The sequence below is a fragment of the Stigmatopora nigra genome, chromosome 6 (genome assembly GCF_051989575.1).
Source record: "Stigmatopora nigra isolate UIUO_SnigA chromosome 6, RoL_Snig_1.1, whole genome shotgun sequence".
NCBI classification, from domain to species: domain Eukaryota; kingdom Metazoa; phylum Chordata; class Actinopteri; order Syngnathiformes; family Syngnathidae; genus Stigmatopora; species Stigmatopora nigra.
Window position 1 is genome coordinate 6,139,368 of NC_135513.1, and position 25,806 is coordinate 6,165,173.

Genomic DNA, 25,806 nt, shown 5'->3' on the forward strand with positions numbered 1-25,806 from the left:
ACCTTTGCCAACAATGAAGACTAAAATGAGAGTAGAGAGATAACACTTCTGGACACTTCTATTATTCTTTCTCTATTAGTCATTGCTTTAGTGTTATCTTATAATTTCGGCGATTCGGGGAAGACATTAAAAAGCATTGTATTTCCACATGAAGTTAATGATATATTCTGTGCAATGAAAATAATTGAATTTGTGATTATCCAACTGCTATAGTTCAACCTAATTTGCAATCACATTGTTAAAACACGCACACACACGTTTACACAAAGGAAACAGTTAATATCATAATCCATCTGACTGTATAGATGCAGGACATTGAGATTAGGGGGAACCCACAAACAACATATACTAGTTTGGGTCTCCAATCATTTCAATGTAGATTGCTGAAGAAGAGCAATGGTATGAAAATAAAGGAAAACTGCTTATTACAGCAAATGACACAAAACATTAACATGTTAGTATACATATTAGTTTGCTAATATGCATCTTTAGGGATAGATTTTTATTGCTGCCAATGACAGTGGGTCATCTGGTTGTGCTTGGTTATCCAAGCATGAAGAACCACTGATGTCTGCATGCATTTCTCTCACCCATAAACAAGTGTATTTGGAGGGTTATTGTCCTCGGGTGGTTTGCATTTCTTTTGTTTCACACTCAGTAAACAAATGTATTTGGTGCCAAGTTCGGTGTCAGAACTGACTTAACAGCTGTCAGGGGTGACTTGTCAGACCATCTTGTCTATTAATGATAATTAAATAATATTTAATATGATAATTAATTCACTTTAAAGAAAATACGGTATTAACTGCCAATGACACTAGCAGAAATCCAATTCATTTAAACTTTGGACTGTCTGTAAATACTCATTATCCAGGTAATGCAATCATTTGCTGCCACCTCTTTACTTAAAATAGATTGGATGTTTAGCACCCTCATTGGCAGCCAATGAGTGAAATGAGTGTCCTATGAAGTGTTAGAGTGTATGTGTACCTATAGGGAAAACAGAAGGTACGTGGTCCGCATCTCCAGCCACCAGCGAGGGAACGATCCACGTGAAGCCGTAACCAGTGAGACCCACAGAATGAGCAACCTCGAAAATCGTGCTGGCCTCCTCCTTTGTGCAGTACAGCAGGATGACTGGACTTTGTAGTTTTTTCAGTTGGTTCTGGATTTTGGAGTCGCCGTCATCAACCGACATATCCAGTAGGAGGACTTCCTCCAGCTCCCAGCCCACAAAACTGTTGTCGATGGTACTGCGGACCTTGAAGAATATGAGATGACAGACATCACGTAAGTCCTAATCACTATAAAACCTGGTTTTGATCTCTTTTTTAAAAAAGATTACATTATTGCACTGGACTGTGAGTTCTTAAAAACAATTCTGCAACCTATTTATTGAATTGCATTTATGGATCCATATAAATCAGAGCATCCCTATTAGCAGGGCATGGCTCAGTATTATAATGAGCAAAGTCAAATGCTTTCTATTATTAATATCATTACCATGTGAGAGCTATGCTTCATACAAATGGGATTGTTGATGATCTACAATTGAGATTTCTTCAATTGCCTGAAGCTGCAAAACATTGCATAAGTGTTCCTTAAGTTCAAGATGTTCATCAGTGCATGGTAAAATTGAGTGTCTTTGAATGACAAAGGTTGAGCATCTCTTTCTAGAAGTTGTGGACTGGTCAAGATCATCCCAAAGGCAAAAAATACAAACCAAAATGCCCTTTTGACCTCTGATATTAAACTGCTGTTTTCAAGGCGATGCTACCTTTTCCTCAGAGGATGTTGACCATAGAAAATTCTCAATTAAAAACTTGCCGGATTGATATGCAAGATTCTATGAGTGCATTTTTATAAATCCAGCCAAAAGCCAAACGGTATTCTAATCTGCTTAAATTTGTTGATTTCAATAAACACCGCAATAAACATCCATCAATGTATGTGGTGTTTTGATGGATTGCATTGGCAATAGTTTCTGTATAAAATATAATAAAAAATCTCTATTTATTTAATGTACTTAAGGTTCAAAATTGAAAAGATCTTTTTCCAAGTAATCATATTTTCTGTTGATGGTAAAAGCTTTTTCATCATTGTTGCTGGAGAAAATGAATGGTCGGGTTGTTTTGACCTTGGATTTTATAGCAGTTTGTAGTTTAAGGTCTCAGGGTTAAATCAGTTTCTCCGGTTTAACATTATCGTTCCAACGAGAAACTCTGTTGGACTGAAAGATTTATCAAGTTGTACAGTAGCAAATGTTGTTTCTCTTCAACCTTATTATCAGTGTAACATTTTCTCTTGTGGAAATATCAATTTTATGGCTAGAGGTCCGCATTACTCAAGGTCTCATTGCAAGTCTTCGCACAGGGTGCCAGATAAGGAGCCTACAGTCTCAGTGAGTAGCTACAGTTAGAAAAAAAGAAATGTTCTGCAGCTCTGATTTTTTCCATTAAAGCAATCAAAAAAAAATGGAACACGCAGTCCATTTACATCATAGTCTGCCAACCCTATCTTTTTTTAAAAGCATGAAATTGTGGTTTGAACTCAAACAAGTAGATACTTTGCTTTGTCTGCTTTTAGAGGAAAGCGCTTCATCATTTATATATATCAGCTAAGAAATATTACAAAACATAGGGTGGATGAAAAGCACACACATTTTCACACATCAGCAGTTTCTGCAAGTGAAGGGAAACACATTAAGTGAAAGCACTCCTGTAATGTACGCCAAAGTGACAGATAATAACAGCTAAGTGATTCTCTCAGCAAAAGTAAATGCTCTTTCTATGAAATAACATTCCACACTGACCTCAACTTGTCATAAATTGATGATCATTTCCAAAGGCGGTACACAGTATATCTACTGCGATGATAACATGGCAGACAGTCATCATATCTAACTACTCCTGCATTTATAGCAAATGTGAAAAGTATGCAACACGTGCACTTGGGTTCAATTACCTTATTGACAAAGTCCTGGTAGCCCGGGTAATATGTGGTGACGATGGAGAAGATGTACCAGTCATACTCTTGCATTATATTCAGCATGACAGAGGCCTGTTGCTCGATCGACGGGCCGAACTGGAAAAACATTGAGTTGTCGTCCTGGAAACGGGAGAAAAAGAGCCAATTAGCCAACATAGTCAAACATCATGAGAGGGAAATTAGAAGTGAAACGCAAATTATGACACATGCACAGTGACTACCACACCTAAGAAACACCTTAGTCACTAAGGCTTGATGTATACATTACCAATAGATTCAGGATCTCACCCCAAAAAAAATTTAACCTAAAATTAGAGGCTTTACCTTATCATAGAAACCTGTTATCAATTTTCTCACTAATGCACAAAACAAACCAAGCCTGTAGAGTTGACTAAAATGTTGATATACTTGTAGTAAAGGCGGTAAAGTAAAGACACTCAGAGATATTTGATATTTACCAATATGCTGTACAACACAGTGGCGACACAATACCGTGCTTAGAGACACAAAACTTTGAAAATATTATATGTTTGTCCGCGGTAGGCTGTGAATGGTAAATTTAAAGTACTTCTAAACTCTTGTCATTCACCTACTGATGATGCACGATCATGAGCAATGAGAGGTTCAGTATTTTCTTAAGGCTACTTTCACATACTATCCACCAGAGCAATAACATATATATATTCTTTTCATTGTGGATTGTTTGGCTGGTGCGACTTATAGTCCAAAAAATATGGTAAATAGGAAAGGTTTGGCTAGCATTATAGAGGCATTGAAAGAGGCAGAGTTTTGGGGGGGATCAAATGGATACATATTGTCAAAACAGTCTTTTAACGTATTACAACAGGCTCAATTGAGAGGGCATCTCCAAAGCGAAAGAATGAGAAGAAGGAAGTGCCGTCTGGTGTTTTGAATCAGGGAAGGGTCATCCATCCATGTCAAAAGCGGCAAGCGACTCATAAGGCCGTGGGAGTCGAGATGGATTATTCATGAGGTGTAAGTGACTGGAGGCGACATGGCAGAGGGGCTGTAATGAGAGCGGCATCATGTCAGGGGTCCTCTGTGTGACAGTAGATGACGACTGGAGCTACAACACTGACTGCTGTTTTCTGCACCAAGAACACATGACTTTGTGCTTAGAAAAAATACAATTCACACACAGTATGCCCAGAAGTGGAGTCTCTAGTGTATATAGGGAAAACACTCTGCACTCTGATTGGATAGGGTAATAGATTAAGTGCCTTTAAGGACTTGGGGGAGCTCTATACAAATCCAATGCATTGTTATGTTGAACACAATGATTAAAAGGCACTCAATAATTGCACTCATCCTGGAAAATGAACCCAAAAAAATCCATTGAAATAGCATGCTTATTTGGTAACAGCGCACACAGGAATTTGTTGAGAATTTATTTTGGTAGAAACATCATATTGTCTCTGGTGTCCTTGGCCAGGTTGCTTAATGAGGCAAATTATATATTTGTAATGTGTACATTCATTTTGGGTAACAAAACGAAATATGCCAATAATATAAAGTCTCCCATCATTCCATTTCAAAAGCCTTCGATTTATGTATTGATCCAAATCGATTAACATTATCAAACCCCTCGAAAATCGATAGAACTTTAAGTGACACTGAAACCTGTATTTTTAAACAATATAAGCTATGGTTGATCTATATTATTGATATTTTTAGGGTTAGGGTTGTATTTTTAAACAATATAAGATATGGTTGGTCTATATTATTGATATTTTTAATGGGTGATTGACAACGTCAAGATGGACGGATGAATGGGAATCAAACCAAGAAGCAATGCCTCACTACACTAAAATATTTGCTCCATGCTTTTATAATTATATATTTGTCCATTTATCTATGAAAGCAAGATATACTTTTATAATTTTAACACTGTAACCTATTTCATACAATAATGTGATATTACGAATTTGGGACGTTATTGGAGGTAGGAATACGCTCCTATATGCGGCTTCTGTACATTAATCACACGTGCAATAAATTGTATATGGTCATGCCAACACGTGTGTGCAAAGCATGTATGCATGCACATGGACAATCGGTCATACTTGTGAATCATGCAGGAGAGTGAGTGCTCATCAGGCACAATACATCAGAACCCCTCTACCTCCTGTTATTTCCTTTTCTGCCACAGGGACAGAAATGATCCGCTACCTACTTTTCACGGTAATGAGGCGCCAACACCGCAGTGTCAAGAGAGGGTGAAAGGATCGGTATTGTTGAAATAAAGGTTGGTTGCATGAGTGGCTTGAGCCGGGGATAATAAATGGTTTGAATCTATCATGACTTTTCTCCATTTGGTGTTTATAAGTTGAGTTAGTTTTTTTTTTTTTGTTACCGTCAAACCCCAAGGAGTATCTATGAAGCTTGGCATTTTTGATGTGTTGTTTACTACATGTGAGTGAAAGATGGGTTGTGAGTCTCCCTGATATTGTTAGTCGTTTCCTGATGCCCGCCAGCGAGCCGGGTAAAGTATCCAGAAAAGTTTGCAACTATGTAAAAGGAGTGTTTTTGTTTTTGTTTTGGTCTATTTTTTGAAAATGCGAGAGAGAGAGCATGTAGACAAAATAGCAACAAGACTCTGCTTGACATAGAAGATGCTAATTGGAATTGTCAGTGGATTTAGCCAATAAGGTTTTTCCGTTGGGTGGACTTCAACTGACTCTCCCATCACCAAAGTTATCACTTAGTAAGGCAGTGAGATGACAAAGAGTGAATCTACCAGTTAAAAAAACAACAACTGTTGAACACTGGTCTACAAACACTTTTGTTCTGCAATGTGCTCTTGCTTCTAATGATCTCAGGGGTGTGGGCTCAGTTCATGTGGGCCAAGTGCTGCTCCTAAATAAATGTTTGCTTGCCCTGCATTCAGTGTGTGTGAAAAGCGGTCAAACTTGAACACAAGGCTATCTTTCCTTATTTCCTCCATAATATTTATACATCGATTTTCCAGCCGTTATCTGGATGTCTGCCTCAACAAAAATGAATTTAAGTAAATTATTCTTTAGTCAAGGTGTAGAATGATGGCACTGTGTCGAGGTGCAAGAAGTGTAACGGTGAATTCAGCATTGAATACTCTGGAATTAATTATTCTAAAATACATTGCAAGGTAGGCTAGGTTTAATAAGCCATCACCGGCATTTTATTTCATAAGTACATAATTATTATAGAAATGAAACAAACCGTGGGCTAAATTAATTAAAAGCGTACCTTTTGCAAATTATTAATGAGCTATTAGAACTTGTAATGTCTGAGCACAGATCCATTTATAGTTCCTCCTTTATCCATGATCACAAGCTTTAGTAAGAAACTGAAAAGATAAGGTTGCAGGTATAAGTGAACAAAATGAGTGCTTAATTGGATGTCAATCCATCACTGCACTTCAACCCAGCTTGCGCTATAGAACTTTCTGCACTTCCTCACTGTGATTTACCCATTGTAATTGTCCTGGGGGATCAATAGTCCTGTCACAGCTGACCTTTATGTATTTTCTCTTGGTGACATGTTGAGCTGATGTGACTTTGCACGAATATACACACCTCACCTCCTCAGGTGCCTTTTATTTTGTGCCACTTAGTACTTACAAGGCTTCTATTATCGGCTCAGTCTCTTGCTTTGACTTAGCAATTTTACAATTTTTGTATTTTGATTTTCTAAAAAAGTGAGCTAAGTGGTGAAATTAAAACCTTCCATTCAAAAAGGGACCGTAACAGTACCACTTCATTCAATCATTCTATTTCAGTCTAAACTAATCTTATTCTTCCTCATTTCACATCTTATTTTTGCAGTTAGAATGTTTAGATAAATGGTACTCAAGAGGCCTTAATGAAGCATTTTTTTTGTTCTAATAATATACTTTTCTACCCTTTCTCCCTAATTTCTGCTGTAAGTGCCATTTTTCTACCATGTTCTGCAGTTTGATTATTTGATTATTTATTTATACCAATATGCAGTTAGAGCGTACCTTGCAGCTCTTACAAATACAATTCATTTATAAAAGTGTTATCACTTCATTTTTTAGCTCCCTCATCTTTACCAAATGGTATGAGTAGGCAGGATTAAATTTGTTTAGGAAATAAGCCTTACATCTTTGTTAATCAAACAAATTCAAAGATGCAGCCAGATGCCAGCAAACGCAATAAAAAAATAGAGCGTCCAAATTTGGATCAATACCAAATTTTAAATCTCCATATATATACACCTAATCCGGGAATACACTTTTATCCAGATTTTCAACGAAATGTAATGGGCCATCGACTCCCTTAATTAGTATTTGACCAAATGGTTAATAATTTAACAACAATATTTCATTTATTCATTTTCCAATATAGCCCCACAAATATTCTTCATCTAGTTTCATGAAAAACTACAAGATAATAAAAAGTTACAGAGGCTAGGCTTTACCTAAAGTGAACAGCACTGACCCTATTGCTACCAGAATATTAGAAATGTTCTGTCTACACCACAAAGCGATGATAAGCCATCTAGACTAGAGTAACCAGTGATAATGATACAGCTGCGTTTTTTCTTGATTCCAAGCCAGTCTAACAACAACATTGAATTAATATGCATTGTATTATTACTACTATATCTAAATGTTTTATGAGCTGCATGAATGGCTGACTTACAATGGGTTATAAGACAAAGTCAGTCTTGCAAGTAGCAGATAAATAGGAAATGCAAAGAAACAAGACATCAAAGACTGAGACAGTGATAACAATCTGAGCCACACATGCCTTTTAACGTACCACTTTGTCTCATCCTGACCGGATTATTTTGCTGTTGTGGTTTGAACCAAGCTTTGGTCTAACGTTCCCAATGGCTCAGCCTGACTGACAAATGTCAACAATTCTTCTTCTTTTGTAAATGTTCTGATATGTACTGTACCTGCCTGGCCAAGTTAAAAGCATCAGACCATTAGTTTACCCCATTTGCCAACTACAGACATTTCAAAAGCCTTTCAAATCAGTTCTGGTTTTGATGCTGAAAATGGGGGCAAAGTAGTAATATTTCAATAAGAGTCTTTTTGAGGGGCTACGCATGCTTGTGTTGTTTGAAAATAGGATATAAAATCTGTTTAATGTTTTTTATGTGGGCATTTTAGATTGAAGACTTTCACCAAAAACATGTTAAAGGTCAGAAGAAGAAGTAGGGCGGTGCTACTGATGTACTTTCAAGTCTTCTATTTCTTTGGAGCAGGTTGTGACCAATTAAAGTACTGTCACTTCAGTGTTCTTCCTGATAAAAATTCTCTTACATCTTGCCGCCACTTCATTCTAACGTCTCAACAAGTGACATCAAACGTGGCTTTTAAGTTTCAGCACGCTCAGAATAGTCTTGACGTGCTGAATATGCAAATGCTGCACAACTGACCATATTTCTCCTTCAGTCAAGGAGTAAAGAGTAAGATCTTGCAAAGTTCTTTTGTTGTCGTTGATGTGAACTTCATTTAGAGATGCACAGCTTCTGTTGACAACTAATAAAAAAAACAAGTTGGGGGAAGCTTAGTAAATGGATTTTATACCCCACATTTGTCGCTTTGGGGCTACTTCGTCTTTCGGAATAATTGTCTCTTCCTAAACTGACCTTACTTACGGTCTCATCCTTTCGATTGAAACGCTTGAAGGTGGGACTTTGCAAATTGTACTTCCTAGTTCTTTGAAAGCATAGAGTCTATGCTATAGACTAAAGCTGTTAAGATTGTCTGCCATTGCCCTGCTGCGACAGTGAAGGGTTCCGAGGGCTCAGAAGGATTTGGCATGTCATGCCTATCAAAGCCTCTCTCCAATTAGATTTGCAGAGGAAGAGCAACGTATCAGGCCGACACTCAACACACTGTATAGTAGGGAGAGGATTGGACAGAGAAGGGAGGGGGGTAACAGATAGAGAAGTCCCGCAAGACAAACCAGACAAAAGCTATGAACTCACATTCACATATTGTAATACACAAAACAGGCGCTCGGCAACAATCAGCTTTTCCACTCCATCACGCTCGTCTTTTTCTTCCTTTCATCTTCCTCCCCTCTATTTCACTTCCTCACAGTCAGAGCGCTAGCTTCTGCTGTCACTGTCAATCTTTTTCAGTGTGAACTCGCAGCCAATTTTATAATCAGAGCCAACACACACACACACACACACACACACACATATGGACACTATGTTAATTAATCTCATATTCAACTGTTTAATTATCAACGACCCTTTTTTCAAAACACCCCGCTCCACTTAACCCATTTTAACTATCCTATAATGTCATGATTGAATGGAATGTTACTATTTCTGTCGAGGAAATGATTGTGGAAAAGGCGGAATATGATTCACTCCCACAGTCTTTGGAGAATGTATATATATATATGTGCATGTATGGATGGATGCAGATAAACACGATAAAAATTAGGACAGGGTGTGTGCTATTGTGTCCTGTTTGTGAGTGACTGAACAAACATCATTATACCTCATTATATATTATTTGAACGTAGGTAAATGAATTTCATGCTTCAGCACTTTGACTGCTTATTTGTGGAGCCTGAATAAGCTTTACACCTTATTCTTAAGAGTATTTAGACGTTGAGCGATATTTAAATTGCAAATAATTATTGTTATTACCTAATGCTGGTTGTGATCTATCAGTTTGAAAATAGAAGTCACAATAAATACATTGATTTTAATGCATTTTTTGTGCTGTGTTTTATGGCTTTTGTTCAGTCAAAGTGAATCTAGTTATATTAAGTTAATGAATTGGTCCACACAGCTTTTAATGTGCAAAAAATGTATGGCTTAATAATGGGTGCAGCATTGTGATGTTGTATGTTTAAATCTCAACAGTCCTTCAATGCTTGAAAAAAACATGCAAAAATTGACTAATGGAAAATGTATATACATCGAATTGAAATATGATGCATGCACTATTTGGCATGTTTCACAATTTCTTAAGTGCACATGATGGTCTCAAGACATATTTTGGACCTCTGTGAGATAAGGAGATAAAACTGCTCATAAATTAACAACCCCTGAAAATTACATCATGGCGATGAGAGTGGAATAAGGATACACTGGGCCAAGTCATCAAATGTGGCTGATAAGGATCTCAATCAAAGTGCAAGACTGGGTGGGCTTTATTTATTTACAAGTATTGTCTACATCTACAAAGGGATATAAACTAAAGACAATTACATGCTGCCTTTCATTCTGCCTTCTTGCTTTTGCTGTGGGACACAGGGGGAGGTCCACCATGGATCCATACTGAATTAACTATAATCACTGAAATCTGGAGTAAAATCTTGATTCTTGGTTAAACCAATACAATAGGTTATTCTTCTTAGGGAAAGGCAAACCAACCTATTCTGGTTTGGAGTCACATAACACACCTGACATTTGACCCTGTTAAAAAAAACTAGGGAATGAAACTTGTACAGTGAAATGCATATATTAGATCATTTTACATTACACTAATTTTCAACACAATAGACAACAAAAAGGTAATACATGTGCAGTATAGAATGTATTATAGTCACTAGAATAGATTTTTGCAGAGCCGAGTGGAAAGTTTCATCATGACACCTATGAGTTAGGGGCGTGTCAGATACCAAGACACGCCCATTACTTTGTTCACCTCTTCCCCCCTTAAGTTTGTACCCAGGTCACATGACCCTTTGTTAATAAACCTAGCTCAACTGTTGGAGGTAGGTAAGGATTCAAACTGGTCACGCTGGGGGATGGACTCATCTCCCAGAGCTGGCTATTCTGACACCTCCTTCAGCTGAAGTCTTTGAAAATCTCATCAAGCCGACTCTGCATGTGCTACCTCTGATCTGAGGTTATTGAATGTATATGGTTTTAAACCTGACAATACATCTCACAGCTCTAATTAAGACTGTGATTTATTTCACTAAATTTTCAAGCAAAAATCAGCAATATTTTTTCGCTCCAACCTCCCCTAGTTGTGATCCAAAACAACAACAACACCAACTTAGACGCCAGTAAAGCCTGCCTGATTCATTTGAAATGATTCATATCAATAATTCACAATCAAAATGTTATGCCTGCTGTACGATTTTGTAAATCTAACCCACTTAAAAGCACAGGAGACTAGAGAGAACTAAAATCCTTCATGAAGACATAAGCCATCCAGATACACTTTTAGCACTTTTTCCCCATTTCAGTTCCATCCACTACAAACAGTTAACACATTGTGAATTTCTGCATTGATAATGTACTATTCTCTCACGATCCCTGCAAATACAAACCACAGCAGAACCTTTCTATTTACTTATCCAAAAAAAAACACCATGACATCTTCAATTGTGCATCACTGGCTACTGCCTTGTAATCAACTGTCCGTCTAATGAATGCTAATTAATCCTTTTCTCTTGAAAATGAGTCAATCCCATTGACAAAAATGCAATGTCTAGTGAACACCCACCTCTTGTCACCGTTAGCAACACAAGGAGGAAGCAATTAATGCATTGGTACGATAGAAAAGCACCAACACATTACACAATGAAGATGTACTCCAGATAACTGTTAAACTGAATGGCAAGACATTTTCAACTTGATACACCACTTACAGGGTAGCCATTTCATCCCATCTGTTTTCAATATGCGTCCATGTTCTCACAATGCAAATGAAGTACTTCAAGGAGTTAAACAGCTAAGAAGATTTTCATGGAAAAATAAATTCAATAAGAACGTTGTTATGGGCTCCGTTGCTGGAAATGGCAGATATCCAGTCCTTGCCCGATCAACAATCCTTGGAGAAGTCCATGTGAGAGTGGACTAGGCGGCAGTTCATGACCTTGCAACACTTTGAGAATAATAAGAGAATGATTTAACAAAGAAATGACTTAATACAACTATATTTATAATAGTCATACAGAATAAACCCAACAAAAATGCTGCTTAGTTGAAGAGAAGCGGTTCCGAGAAGAAACCTATTTAGTGAAGATTTTGTTTCCAAGAATAGTGGTTCATATACGTTTCACACTCAAGCACCACCTTAAAAAGTCTCAGCTTTCCAATATTGTCAATATTAAAATACAGAAAGTGGATAGTAGTGATGAGCAAAAATAAGCAAAATGTTTATTTAAGACAACTATAAGCCATTAAAATATGATGCAAGTTTTAAAATGAACACTGGCCTTCACTATGGAATGAATTACATTGGGAGACAAGAAAAGACCAATGTGTTTACTCTCTAAAAATGTGGGTGCGAGAAAAAATTAATCCAAATAAATCAAGGCACCACCTACCGACATTAATCTACCTACGGACTAATCACACTGATTAGCCACTTGAGTCTTCCACTGAAAACAATCATACCGCGTTTACCCTAATTCAACAAATTACACCATTTATACTCACAGTAGAGTCTTAGTAGGTCAACAAAAAATGTCCTCTTCCAAGAGCTTTAACAGTAAATATTTAAAACACACTATATTTGGTGATTACAGTCAATCTTTTCGAGATACGTACGTACTATTATACCCAACCTTTGCGAATAACTGATCAGTGCTTATGACAGGCGAGACAATTACTAAAAATGCTCATCCACCCAAATGAATTGAAAGTGTAAGATGTGCCTTGACCTATTAAAGGTTTTGAAACAAGCCCCTGCTGAATAGACTACATGTCATATTTTATAGTCTCTCTTCTACTGTGCATAGCCTTCCATGACAGGACTAAAAGGTGAATTAGTTTCAAAAAGAGCAGGGTCCACTCAGGCAAGTGGAGGAATCAATTTGGCTTAACCCCAAGACCTGCCAGTTAATAGAAGAGTCCTTTATGACAAGTTGATTATTCTTTTATGCACCAGCCGCAATGCTGGTAATTAATCACTGAGACATGGGAGCGGTGTTTACTGATTGGGCAAGATCGTTCCAATCGAAACGAACCGTACACCAATTAGCTCTGGCCATAACCAAACATTTAGGGAAGGTAACAATAGATGAATATAAATGACTCTTTGCTAACATCAAACCTGGTGTTTTCAATGCGGTCTGTCACAAAAAAAGTCAAGTGAACTTTAAGTATTTCACATTTGAGCAAGTCAAATACCTGCACACACCTGGTGACTGTTAGAATGCTTGCATGTTTTTCCAAATGGATGGCGATGACTCATCCTATTATGCTTTGGAGTCAAAATATGCGCAGCGAGGAGAAAATCTCCCACGTGAAACTCATTCTCTGCTTTGCTCTCAGCAGTGAAGGTGAGCTTGTCACACAGTCAGAGATGATGGCACCGCTTTACACGGCCTGCTTCTATTCAACCGTATCCAAATCACCCCCATAAACAGTGTGGATAACAGTTATTCACACGCTAAATCAAAAACAACATTCACACAAAAGTGGAAGAGCAGTTGATTTTGGCAGACTTTTTCGCATTTGGGTATTCTGTTTTCTCCATTTCATTTTTTTTCTACTATCCCTATGAAAATCTAATTATATCAATCAATGAAATATGATTTGAATGATGAGTTAACAAAAAATATTCTCCCACTTATAGTATATTTATTCATTCATTCATCATCCATGCCCTCAGGATTGGGGAGATGTGAGAAAATCAACATAGTGCCCTTCCTTGTCACATTTTTTTTTTGTATACAGAGCCTATAACTACCAACTACCATATTTTTCAGGCTATAAATTGCACCAGCCAAATAATGCACAAATGAGATTTATACTAGAAGTCACATTTTAGATAAGGCAATTTTTCATTTGATTAGAAACAAGAGCAAGCATACTTTACAGTAAAATTATTTAAATGGGCAACAACAGGCTAAATAGCCACCTGCTAATCTAACATTTGCCGTTTTTTTTTAAGTATAATCTGAAAAAAATAGGCTCTGTGGTCTCACTTGAGTATCACTCCCATACTATGAAAAAAGTGCCACTTATAGTCCAGAAAATACAGTTCCACTAAATTGCTGAACATTTTTTAAACCCTCAATAATAGTTGCGGGTAAAATTGTAGGATAAACAGTGATGTTTTGAATGAGAGGAAGGGTGGAGCTATTGGAACGTTTATTCATTTTTCTGAACAGCTTTTATGTTAAAAGGGGTCATTATTATGGCACCGATCCAATAATAATTGTAAGTCATGAATAATGTTTGAAGATTCTATCAGTACAGATGTCCTACCCAGCTTTCTGTTTTTCTAGTAACAAACATTTCCAGTTTCTAAGAAAAATAATTTGCAGTTGTTTATCCAAAATGGGCAAGACAAAACCCTTGTTTAGCACACTGAGCTGACTACGGAACAATAATTGTTGATTATTAGTCAAAATTATTCCAGACAATGAAGTTCCTCATCTCTGGCTATGCACCTTAAGGCAGTTAGAAATTCCAATCTGTTAATAATTTGCATCTCAGCCTCAACATAAACATGAAAAAGATGGTAGTTTCCGAGCATGAAATCATGTTAAATTAGGAGGATTGTGTGATCCCCCAAAAAGCCTGTTTCACACTGATCTTTCCGGCTCTTTGATTCTACAAAAATATGCAAAAAACAAAGAAGTTGTGTAAAAAGACCATCTCTCATCTGTCCCAGGAGTACTTTCTAAATATTTTCAGTTTCATAATAATTATAACAAACATGACACACACCATAAAAAAAGCGTTCTCAGAGGATGACTACGAATATTCACTCCAATCTATTCTGTCGAAACAAATGTTAAACTCAAATCAACTTGCAAACAGAAATCCTCATTCTTGTTCAAGCCAAAATCTTGTTGACATAAAAACGATATAAAAAAAAACCCGATAGAAGATTCTTATCTAATTTGTAAGATAGCAATATGCAGTTTGTCTCATTGTGCGCTGCAATAAACCAATTGCAACAGGTCATAGTTTAAAAGGTGTACTCTTGTAATACTTAGTTATTTTTTCTTCTGAATTTTGCCGTTTTTCTTTTCCTCTCCTTATAAATCAGTCAAAATACTCTAATGACTCTATAGAATGTCTTTGAACCAATTTAAAGCCTTGAAAGAGTTAAATGTCTAAGTAAGAACCAATACTTTTTCCTCCTGTCTTTCCTCTTCTCCCATTTATGTCATCCTTTTTTATGACCACCTAAGGCAAGCGGTGTACACTGGAGTCAAGTGCAGTGTACAATTTGAGACAGAAGGTTCAAAACCTTGTCATGATGTGATTTTTTTTCTCTCCCATTGCACATGTCTGAGACTTCTTTCCCTTTCCTGGATCTCTCTTCTTCAACTGCCTCAAACCTTGCGGCACATTTCTCATGTGTTTCTAGGAATTCTTCTCCACCTGAGTATCAACGTGATTTTCTACCAACTCTCATTTGTACACTCACCCTGAATATCTCTATTCTCCTCTTTTCCCTTACACGATCATCTCCTCTGGGTTGGCAGGTTAAAATTAAAATAAACGAATAGGATGACACCAGATAAGATAAGATAAGTATGGCAGTCTGGTGACTGATAAGCGTGCAAATAAATCCATCATTCCTTTCTTCCCCAATCTGGCAACCACCTCGCTATGGATGAGCCGTCCTTCAATCTTTTAAAAGTTGTGGTATATTGTTCCTGTCCAAAATGAAACAAGGCTTTTCCTAAACTATTATATCAATGAAAAAAAGACAGATAGTAACACATAACATACAATTCACCCTTTGTTGTGTTTTGGGCACCACGTCTCCAAAGTGTTTTTGACTGACAGCAGCTGGCCTGTCAACGAGGCACAAGTCAAGATGCTAAAAAGTGAAGAGGGGCAAACAGGACAACGTGAGGAGACAGGATGAGACGTTTCTAATTCAAAGAGACGTGCAGTGTTTCCGTGGCAACTGGGTTCCCATGGAAACGGCCGTGCTAAAGATGCCATTTGTGTGTGGGCAAAAATATACTTATAGTCTGTAGTATATAGGCAGAAATATAGATGTACAGAAATATACATGTTGGCACTGGTGCGTATGAGCAGGCTGTCACATGAGCACCATTTCGGTCAATAACCCACCTGAGGTTGACCGTAATGCTGCAGTTACAGGCTACTCCATCTACTCACTCATTTACAATGTGGGTTGATTTCCTTGGCTAATCCTTAGTTTCAATCTTTGATCGGACTTTTATCAAATTTGTCTGGAATTGCACTGGTGGAGGTTTTTTTTTTAGCTGAAATCTAGACATACCAATGATCACTTTTACGCCAGATGCAACGGGAAAAAACTGAACCTGGCTTATACAAGCAGACTTCACATTAAATTCTAACTGTATTTATTGGGGTAGGTGAGGGGGCTGTCATACAGATGCAGGGGGCGGTGCACATATATAAAGTATGCTGTACATATGCTGTATATATATATATGTACATGTAGTGGTATTCCGGCATGGAAGGTAACAGAGCCTTCTCTACTGGCCAAAACATTTCACTAATGTGAAATGAAATTTGACATGAAATTTGATTCATTCATCTCTCAACACTCTTTTGTCTAGTAGTGTTTGTCTTGGCAAGCCCAGCTTCTGTTCACATGTAAATTCATTTTCATCTAATCAGATTTCAGTACATGTACTTGTAATCTGTCTGTGGAATCTAGATTGCTATTGCCATGCACAGATTTTAGTAATTGACATTTCCTTTTTCCACCAACTGGATTTAAGAGACGGCACTTGGGGCATAGACAAGCGCTCTTGAGTGGCACCATCATTTTCTCATTCTCTGATTCATCGGGAACACCAACGCGGGTGACAGTAGGACATAATTGAAATTTCATCTTTCAAGGCCAACATTCAAGAAAAATGTACATTGGTAGGACATTTTGAGTTGCCTGATGTTAATGTCAGTCCCATTTTTCAGCTCGGTAACGGATTTTTCTTATTTTTAAGATTATGACACATACTTTGTTCGTAGTTTGTTTATGTTTTTACCACTCTGACAGTCAACAGCCTTGTATGGATTTTTTTTAGGGTAGAATTATCCAAAACACTGTTTATATGTAATATTAATGGGTGCAAAAGTAGATTAAGATATGCAATTTTGATTTAGGATTCAAATGAAGTAATTATGGATAAAACAGTGTAACACTTAAGTTCTCCTCGAGCTCATATGAGTTTTCTCTGGGTCCTCTGGTTTCTTCCCACATCCCGAAAACACTAAATTGCTCAAATTTGCTAAATATAGTTGTAAATATGCAACTAAAAAGTGGTGGGGGGTATTAAAAATATTTCACCCTATATTTTAACCAATAGTTGTCGCTAAATGCTGCTTTTCGAAGCACCCCACAATTCAAGAGCTCTTAAAACTAAACTCATCCAGCATGAAATAAAAGTAGAACTGTGGACAACAAAATAACAACAAAAGCTAGCCTTAATAAATAAAAATAAAAACACCCCCACACAACTATATACTCACAAAAAAAAAACAAGCACAAACAACCATTCCATGATGTATCAATATAAATACATTCCAGGTGATACACCCTCACTGATAGATTTTCCTATGACAATAAAAATCCTTAAACATTTTTGTGAAAACATTCTATTTTTTTCTGGTTGAAACAGTAAAGAATATAAGCCGTGTGAGCTGGCGCCTGTCGAGGAGCAGGGCTTACTTTGATGCCAAGCAGGAGGATGGGAGAGTGGATTAGAGAGAAGAGCGAGTGCAGAGACAAAGATGCGGCATGAAGATTGAGGAGAGGAAAATGAGAGAATAGTAAAGAAATCATGGAAACAGAATTGGAAAATGAACAGGAAAAAGCAGTGTGTTGACTGTACAGTTGTAGAATCAGTATAAAAAAAAAACCTTCCGTGTCAGACCTTATCGTGCTGTTATCAACATCTTTACTTATCTTTGAATATTGCTAATTTGAGCGAGTAGGGATTTTTATAGAACAGTGATAACTCTACTTAGGAAATTAATTGGTTCCTGGTGTTTTTTTTTTTCATAAGATGAGGTATATTTGATGTTGAATTTGCATAATTCGTTCCACAATCTTAAATTCTAACGACTTTAAACCCTTTAAAAATGATAAGTATACTAATTTTGTATGAAATGTATGCAAAAAAAAAGAGCACAAAATAAAAAGTATTTATTAAGCAACCACCTGATGGTGTAGTGCAAGGGTGTCAGACTCGGCATGGCATAATCTTTTTAGCAGACAGCTGAGAAAGGAACACTAATTAGAATCTAGTTTCATCATTAGGACTTTTAGATCCGACTCTCAAATAAAGTCTATCATTCTAAAGTCCTGTGTTGCTGAATTTAATGCCACCAATAATGATTTGAAAAAATATATAAAATAGCATATACTATGGATATCAATTGCCATAACAGTAATTCACCTATTTCCCAATATTTGACCATCCCCTTGTTGTGTGTGAGTAGCAGGAATGAGGTCAGGACTTATAGGAGGAAATAGAAAGTGAAGTGGGTGTCACTGTCACACTTTATATAATGACTAGTTAACTCCATGTGTCAGTCACGCTCAGCAGCTGTCACAAACACATTTCACTTGCTGCCCACCATCATTATCACAAATATATGCTGCACCTTCCATTCACACAAATAATGTACAGTACTGTAGGTGAAACAGCAACTTTAGGTTAAAGTCATGTGAAATGATATAGTACAGCTATGAACAACGCAAAAAAACACTAAGTTTCTATTATTAAGGGCGGAAATTATCTACGTTTGGTAAACTAAAAGGTGCGTTACTGGATTTGATTATGAAACTCGTGGCAATGCATTTGCCAAAAGGCGGCAATGTACTTTGCAATTTTTCCAATTCTCAGTCTCCCCCGTTGCCCATGGTTGGCTGGGTTAGGCTCCAGCACCCCCCGTGAGCCCTGAGGGGAGAAGCGGTATTGAAGATGAATAAGTGCAAATGCGTGCTTTACCATAGGTCTAATAGGTTGGAATCTAGGTGGAAAGGAAGAGTAATTGTAAAATAAAAAGTATAATTGTCCATACCACCTCCTCCTTCAATGCATTTAGAAACTAACTTGGCCTTTCTGCCAGTTTGGGATTAAATACCCCAAGTCGTCTTTCTCCCCATTTAACGGCTCATTGAGCCTGATGCAAAAGCATGAAAATGAGCACATTATAAAACCTTTTTTTTTTAAATCCCCCGCTAGCATGTCTTATCTTTACATCTTTCATCTGACACTTTCTTTTCATCCTCCATATTCCCAAAAGACTGTAAAGCATCATTTCATGATATTCGTGACCAGTCTCGACTTGTTTCAGAGTTAACTTTCAACCCCAAATGACATAGACTCTTGTGGCAATACCATTAAAACGTTAAGGGCTATGACAAAAACAAACAGAACTAAATTGCATAACTCAAGCTGCAACATCAGAAACAATATTCTTACTTTACCGCCTTTGAGTTTTCATGTACTTTTAGCATAAACCATAGTATAATGCACATGTACCAGAGCATGCTCCTGTCCTTGATCTAACAATGTGTTGGCTAGCATCAGTTTACCCAAATTTATTTACCATGCCTTTTCCAAATAACATTTAACTATTGTTTTTTTTTATCGTTTGTTTGTTTTTTAATCTGGAGGATGTCCTAAAATTGTGGCCTATCTGCTACAGTATTACAGCAGCAGGAAATATTTTATATTAGGATTGTTGTTTATCCTAGGGACTTTGTGATGTGTGCGCGCAAGTATCTGACAAATTAATAAGATCTTGTCTCCCTTTTCCTTTGCATAAAATATAAGAAAATATTTGAAGTCCTATGGCCATCATTAGATTTGTTGTGGCAACATAACGGAAGGAATAGGGATTATCATATCTACTTCAGAGGTCTAAAGTTCTGAGTTTGAATTATGTCTCACCACCTCCTGCTGTGTGGCCTTTGTATTTTCCTTCCAGTGTTTGTATTGGTTTTATCCAGTTACACTGGCTTTCTTCCACATTCGAAAAGGGTGCATGAATCTTGAATTTAAGAATCTACATTGTTAAAATGTGAGGGATGGCGAGATACAGCATTGCTTTAACTTATGAAGTTATAAAGATGCAAATAATCTCTTAGCTGATGGGCCTATATTGTATTACGATAAGAGCAACATTTTAGATATGGTTACGTTTCAGACGCACAGTGGCGGCAAATTTCGAAGCATTCAACCACCATCGATACATTCCAGGTGGAAAGATAGGATCAGATGGTATAACACTTCCACTGTCAGTATGTTTATTATAACCCACTGGAATGATGTCACACTCAAAAATAACCTCTATAGTTCAATATGTCATAACCTGGGTTAACATAATAAGTGCAGATACGTATATATAGTTCAGTGATAGTACTTTATGTCCTTTGACTTCAAAGATGAGGAGCTATCTTCTCCATCCAACAGAACAGAGTGCGGTACTATTTAGTATGAGATCATTTTGACGTTTAACATTATTAATTTACATGCTGAATGGATAAACATGGCTTACTGCTACGAGTTTAACATTTATTCAGATTGGTTTTCTTGCTGTGGAAGGAAAATACAATTTGGTGGCAATGATGGCCAACTTAGTTCTCCTTCAATAGATTATATAGAACACAAACAAGAAACACAAATATTAATAACGGTCATGTTTTATGCTGTAATTTTCTTTTTGCCGGTTTTGTAAAGATGAACTATGTTTTTGCATAGTGTAATAATGTTGAATGCAAATTCTCATTATGTAATCAATAAGAATTTGGAGGTGTTTCCGGGGAAAGGTGGCGGGCTCAATCGGCACTGAATTCGCAGCTGAGATGACTTTCATTACTAACAAAGGGCGCCAAATTAAAGAATAGTTGCAGCAAATGTCTGTTCAATATCACAGGAACAACTTAACAAGTAGCTGTGATGGGTCGTTTATGTTACATGAGAGCCTAATGATTGTTAAAATAGTCAGATGTGCACGTTCAAAAAAAGTGTGAGCATTGCAGTGTACAAACGAGACTTTCTCTAGGCCCGAAAGAAACTAACAGACTGGATAAAATCTTTCTCTCGGGCAATCTACAAATAGTACCTTGGTAATGGACGTAATGAACACCACTGTTATAGATGGAAAAAAAAACAGTCTACCTTACTGAGATTCTATATAAAAGGCATACAATAGAACATAGAAAAAAAACAAAGGCTATAAAGAGAAGCTCTTCCATGGGCTTAATTCTAAAATCTAATTTATTATGAATGTTCTGAAATGAAATTTTTCAAATGTCAAGAAAGGTCAGTGTGGTGCTTTTTTCCGTCTAAACCAGATTGTCCAGTTATTTAGAAGCATTTTAGCTCAGACAACCACAAGGAGCCACAAGCTTGATTCGTAGACCTCATAAATCAGTCAGCCACAAAAGGTCTTCACTCTGATTAGAAATGATATTTATTGTGCGCGACAAGGGTCAATAATCGATATATGCTGGTTTTGTCTCCAACTAATTGGGAATTAAAACCCATCAAGCTGACAACTGTCATTTTACGGTCTAAAAAGCTCAACATCATTCCCACATGCTGCCGAGTTAATAAGATTTGCTGAGTAATTAGGATTCATACGCTGCAATGTTAAAGGCTACGAGACGTTAAGGGGTGGGGATGGTACGTGCTGTAACCGAGTGCAACGTCGCCACGGTGCCTGTGATCTCCAAAATTAGTCAAACAGACCATGCTCAGCATACCCGCTGATGAAGTGGACTCATGATTGGGTGAGAAGGGCAAGGCAGGGAGGGTCACATTATTTTTATGTGCAAGGAGTCAGAAGTAGATATGTTTTCAAGTCATGAATCCTTATGGTGCATAATCTGCAAGCAGAATTGAACTATTTCCTAAATGAGGACAAAAAAGAACAACTATGTCATCAATGTATAACTGAAAAACCTCTTCAATGACACTGAAGGCAATAAACCTTCATTTTGTTTTCATCGGAAGGATTCGGCAATAATTTATCATCGTTAATGGCGGATAATTAGTTAATTTCTGAAATAAGAAAAGCTGTTGCAATAGTAGGATCGTTGTTATGTCTCTTAGTAAGTGGTTGTGTGCTAAATTTACTAAGTGCTCAATGTAAAAATGTTATTTTAATGCCGTTCTGGGCTGTCTATCATCATTAAATATTGATGCGTGGGCCTCAGCTATGGCATGAATCCTATGTCGAGGTTCTCCTGTATTTGTAATGGATTAACACATTTAAATGAAGGTTACTTAGTATTTTGTAGATTGCTATCGCACTTTATAGGCTCCAATGTGTTTTATTTTTAATGTGGTGCAGCACTTATCCAGAAGAATTGAGAGAGTGGTTTTAAAATGGTTGGTTGAAACGAAATGTGACACATGACAAGAAAAGAAATGGACGCTATGATGATGTTGATGCACACTTGACATATTTTCCTTCGCAGTGTACTGCCAGTGAATCACCTAAGGCTTTAGTTGATGAAAGATGTCAAAATTAATGTCAGCCACGTTTTGACATCTTCAAACTATTAAAAAAAAGTTTATTACAGGTATTTTAGCACATGTATAAAATAAATACTGATACTATAAGTTGGTATAAATATAATATTAGAGTGGAAAACCCAAACCTGTCCTGTATTTTGTGTTTTTTCAGTATCTTTAGAATCAAATCAACTCTGAATTGCAACCTGTGTTATTCTGTCTTTCATTATGGATTCATCTCATTGACTATTGAACACGCTAAGGTTAATTATAACACAGTATGAATAATCTTGTTTTCCCGGGGCAACATTTAGGGCTGCTCGTTGACATCAACGGCAGCTGAAATGTCCAAAATTGTTCATTCTATTAAAACAAATGCTAGGGTCCTCATCAATTCTCTTTTTCTTGATGCATGGACTATCTTGGTTACAGTGACAGTGCACACACAGAGGAGACAGACCCATCTAGTTGACACGTAAGATGGATGATAGACCTCTCCTGGATCACAAATGCCTTCTGATGACAATGATGATTCATTTTCTTGTCTGGATGCTACACAAAACTGTTGATCTTCTTTTAGTGCAGAGTGCCCATTGGTTTTTCTTTCGTTATTGGAACTGCTGGTGTTACTTGAGTCAATGGTTCCCAATTCAAGAGGAAAGATCCATCATATTGCATAGCTTGTGTACTTGACTTAAGCCGACTAAAGCAATTTATACTATATTTTTGGACCATAAGTTGCACTAATCAGAAATGCACATTGAAAGGGAAATAGTAAATATGTGTGTGTAAGTTACAGAGTATAAATCCCATTTTGAGGGAAATTTTGTTTGATAAAATCCAAAACAAAGAACATATAATTTTAAAAGGCTTTTTTTGAATTAGAATAAAGGCAAGGACAAACCAAAAAATGTGACCATGAGAGGATAGGCCAAAAGTCCACCTGCCACCAACGTTAAAATGATTAACAAAAGCGTAGAGAGCCCTTTTGCGGTTCTGTGTAAAAATAACGTAAAATTATATAATAATGTGTGAATAATTTCACACAAGTTGCATCCCCAGCCAAACTGTTTGAAAAAACTATGATTTATAGTCCGTAAAATACATTATATCTATCTGGTTATTTTCATTCTGTCTGTAGGCACATTTTTCTATTCATACCAAATTTCTTCATCTATCATAAAATAAAAGATAACTCATACAGTTTGCAATTTGCCCTATGTGTATATATAATATTCCAGATATATTAAAAAAGGATGGTATATAAAGAATCCCAGTCCATGACCTTGCTCTGACCAATGTAAGTCCAGTTACAGGAAACTATCAGTGCTTTCCTACTGTTGGTCTACGATGTAATTTTCTACAAAGTGGTGGTGCGGCACAAATCAAACCCATAGAATGCAGGCATGATCCTCTTGGACGGTCTTATCATGCCCCATCCAGGCAGTTTTTTGATGGCCGTATCAGGTTCCCTCGCTTTGCTGTTTGGAACGGGTGGGACTCTTCTCACCTAGGCTTACTGGAGCCAACCTCCGTTTGCTAAGGCAACGTTGTCACACTCCTGGCATTCTTTGCTGAGATACGTAACGCTATGCTTTCTCTGCTGCATAGGCCTAAGGACACAGTCTCATATTTTGTACTTCTAAGGCCCTATTATTAATGCTTGGCCAGAAATATGGACGGTATTTATTCTGCCAGTATTCTACTGAACTAACGACTTGTAAATATGGGATTCTTTACAAAAATCTGCCTGTTTTTCTGTCTGTCCTGCTTTATTCAGTATAGGAAGAATGTGTTACTACAAACATTGAGTACACACAATGAGTTAAGTTAGGAAACAGCCTTGAAATTGGTAAAAAAAAAAATCAGATACAAATACTATGCTGAAACACCAGGGTAACCATCTTGTCCACTTTCATTGAAAGAAGAATGAGATATTTTGGTAAAACTATGTCTCCTAGGAAATATGTGTTATGCATTTGTAGGGAAAAGTGAAAATCCGGGCACGAATTGCAAAACTGCTTTTCAGAAGCAAACACCAGTTATTCTATCTAATTCACAAGCGCCTAAGCTGTATAAAATATTTGTGTATGGGTGTGCGATTGTTCTGCAGTCGAGAGAGAGGGAGACTCAGTACACAGCTGGGTTTAGGTGCATCAGTAACAATGATTCAGAGCCAATTGTTTTCATGTACTGTGCATAATAGGTATTCAAGTAACACACCTGCAGTAGCAAAACATCTAGTCCTGTGGACAAAATAAAAAAAATTGATAAAAACTCCACAAATCTTTTTTCTACCGTAACTGTGCATTGTTTCACTGGATTGTTTAACTGCATAACAGAACAAAACTATGTATATCCTGCTTGTTTTGCCACATTGGGACTGTATAGAAAATATGTTTGCCCGAAGGAAGGAACTGAGATTCACTGTCACGGTAATGTTTTAAAATTGAACTAGATTTTTGCAATAACTGTCTGGTGCACAAGGGGATACACACACGCATACATATATATCAATTGTTTTTTTTTAAATAAACACCCCACACCGACAATTATATGTGACAAAAAAAAAAAAACAATTTTGAATGGCACTTTGTCTTAGCCTTATCCTTCGCATGGACAAATTTCCCCATAGTACTGATGCTGATTCACCCCATCTTTCCTATCGACCTCCTGACAGACACTTTTTCACCCCTTGAGAGATTAGTGTTTAACATGCAGCCACTGTAAACCCTGCTTGCATAATTAAATGTTATGGCAGGCATTCTAGAGATAGAGGAGCCAAACGACGCAAACAAAAATGAAATCTGCCGAAATAAACTTTGAGAGAAAAGAGGTCTTTTTAGGAGAACATTTTTTTCAGGATGTTGCTTCTTCCCACAACACCTCGTGTGCATCGTAAACCGCGACGATTATCTCTCCAAACACAGGCATAAGGCTATTATCATTCAACTGCAGCATTGAACGCTCACACAAAACAGAAGCTCGGAACATAGCTTACTTCCCAACAATAGATCTGGAAGACCTCATTAGTCTCCAGAGTTGGAGTCGAGAGGGGTCCGGGGCCTAAGCTATCACATTGTTCTGACAATAGTGATGCAGGGTAGCCTGTGAATTAATAGCTAAATGGAAATGTGCAAATTGTTTGTTGCCGATTGGCCCTACCTGCATCTATCTGTGGTGTATTCGCTCGTTATAAATCGGCCACTGGAGAGGAAAGTAAAGCTCGGCGCAATATTGTTAACGAGGCCTCAACATCTCTAAAGAAAATGTCAACTGCTGTTATAGAAAACGCTTTTTTAATCAAAGCACATGCGTTCATCTGTCAATGCTTTTAAAAAAAGGAAATTATTGCTGAGATATTGGTGCATACCAGATTTAATGGATTATGAATGACAATGGTTGCATCTGCCAAAAA

At 37.1% G+C, this 25,806-nt stretch overlaps 1 protein-coding gene across 4 annotated transcripts in view; it reads right to left on the reverse strand.

The window, feature by feature from the left end:
* Nucleotides 1–25,806, reverse strand: part of grin2bb (glutamate receptor, ionotropic, N-methyl D-aspartate 2B, genome duplicate b) — a 67,065-nt gene that overhangs the window by 21,338 nt on the left and 19,921 nt on the right. For all 4 annotated transcript variants that reach the window (XM_077718902.1, XM_077718903.1, XM_077718901.1 and 1 more), the window contains exons 4-5: nucleotides 2,965–3,108; nucleotides 991–1,261 (exon numbers count right to left, since the gene is read on the reverse strand). In XM_077718902.1, coding sequence (XP_077575028.1) covers nucleotides 991–1,261; nucleotides 2,965–3,108 — 415 coding nt within the window. The remainder of the gene's footprint in view (nucleotides 1–990; nucleotides 1,262–2,964; nucleotides 3,109–25,806) is intronic.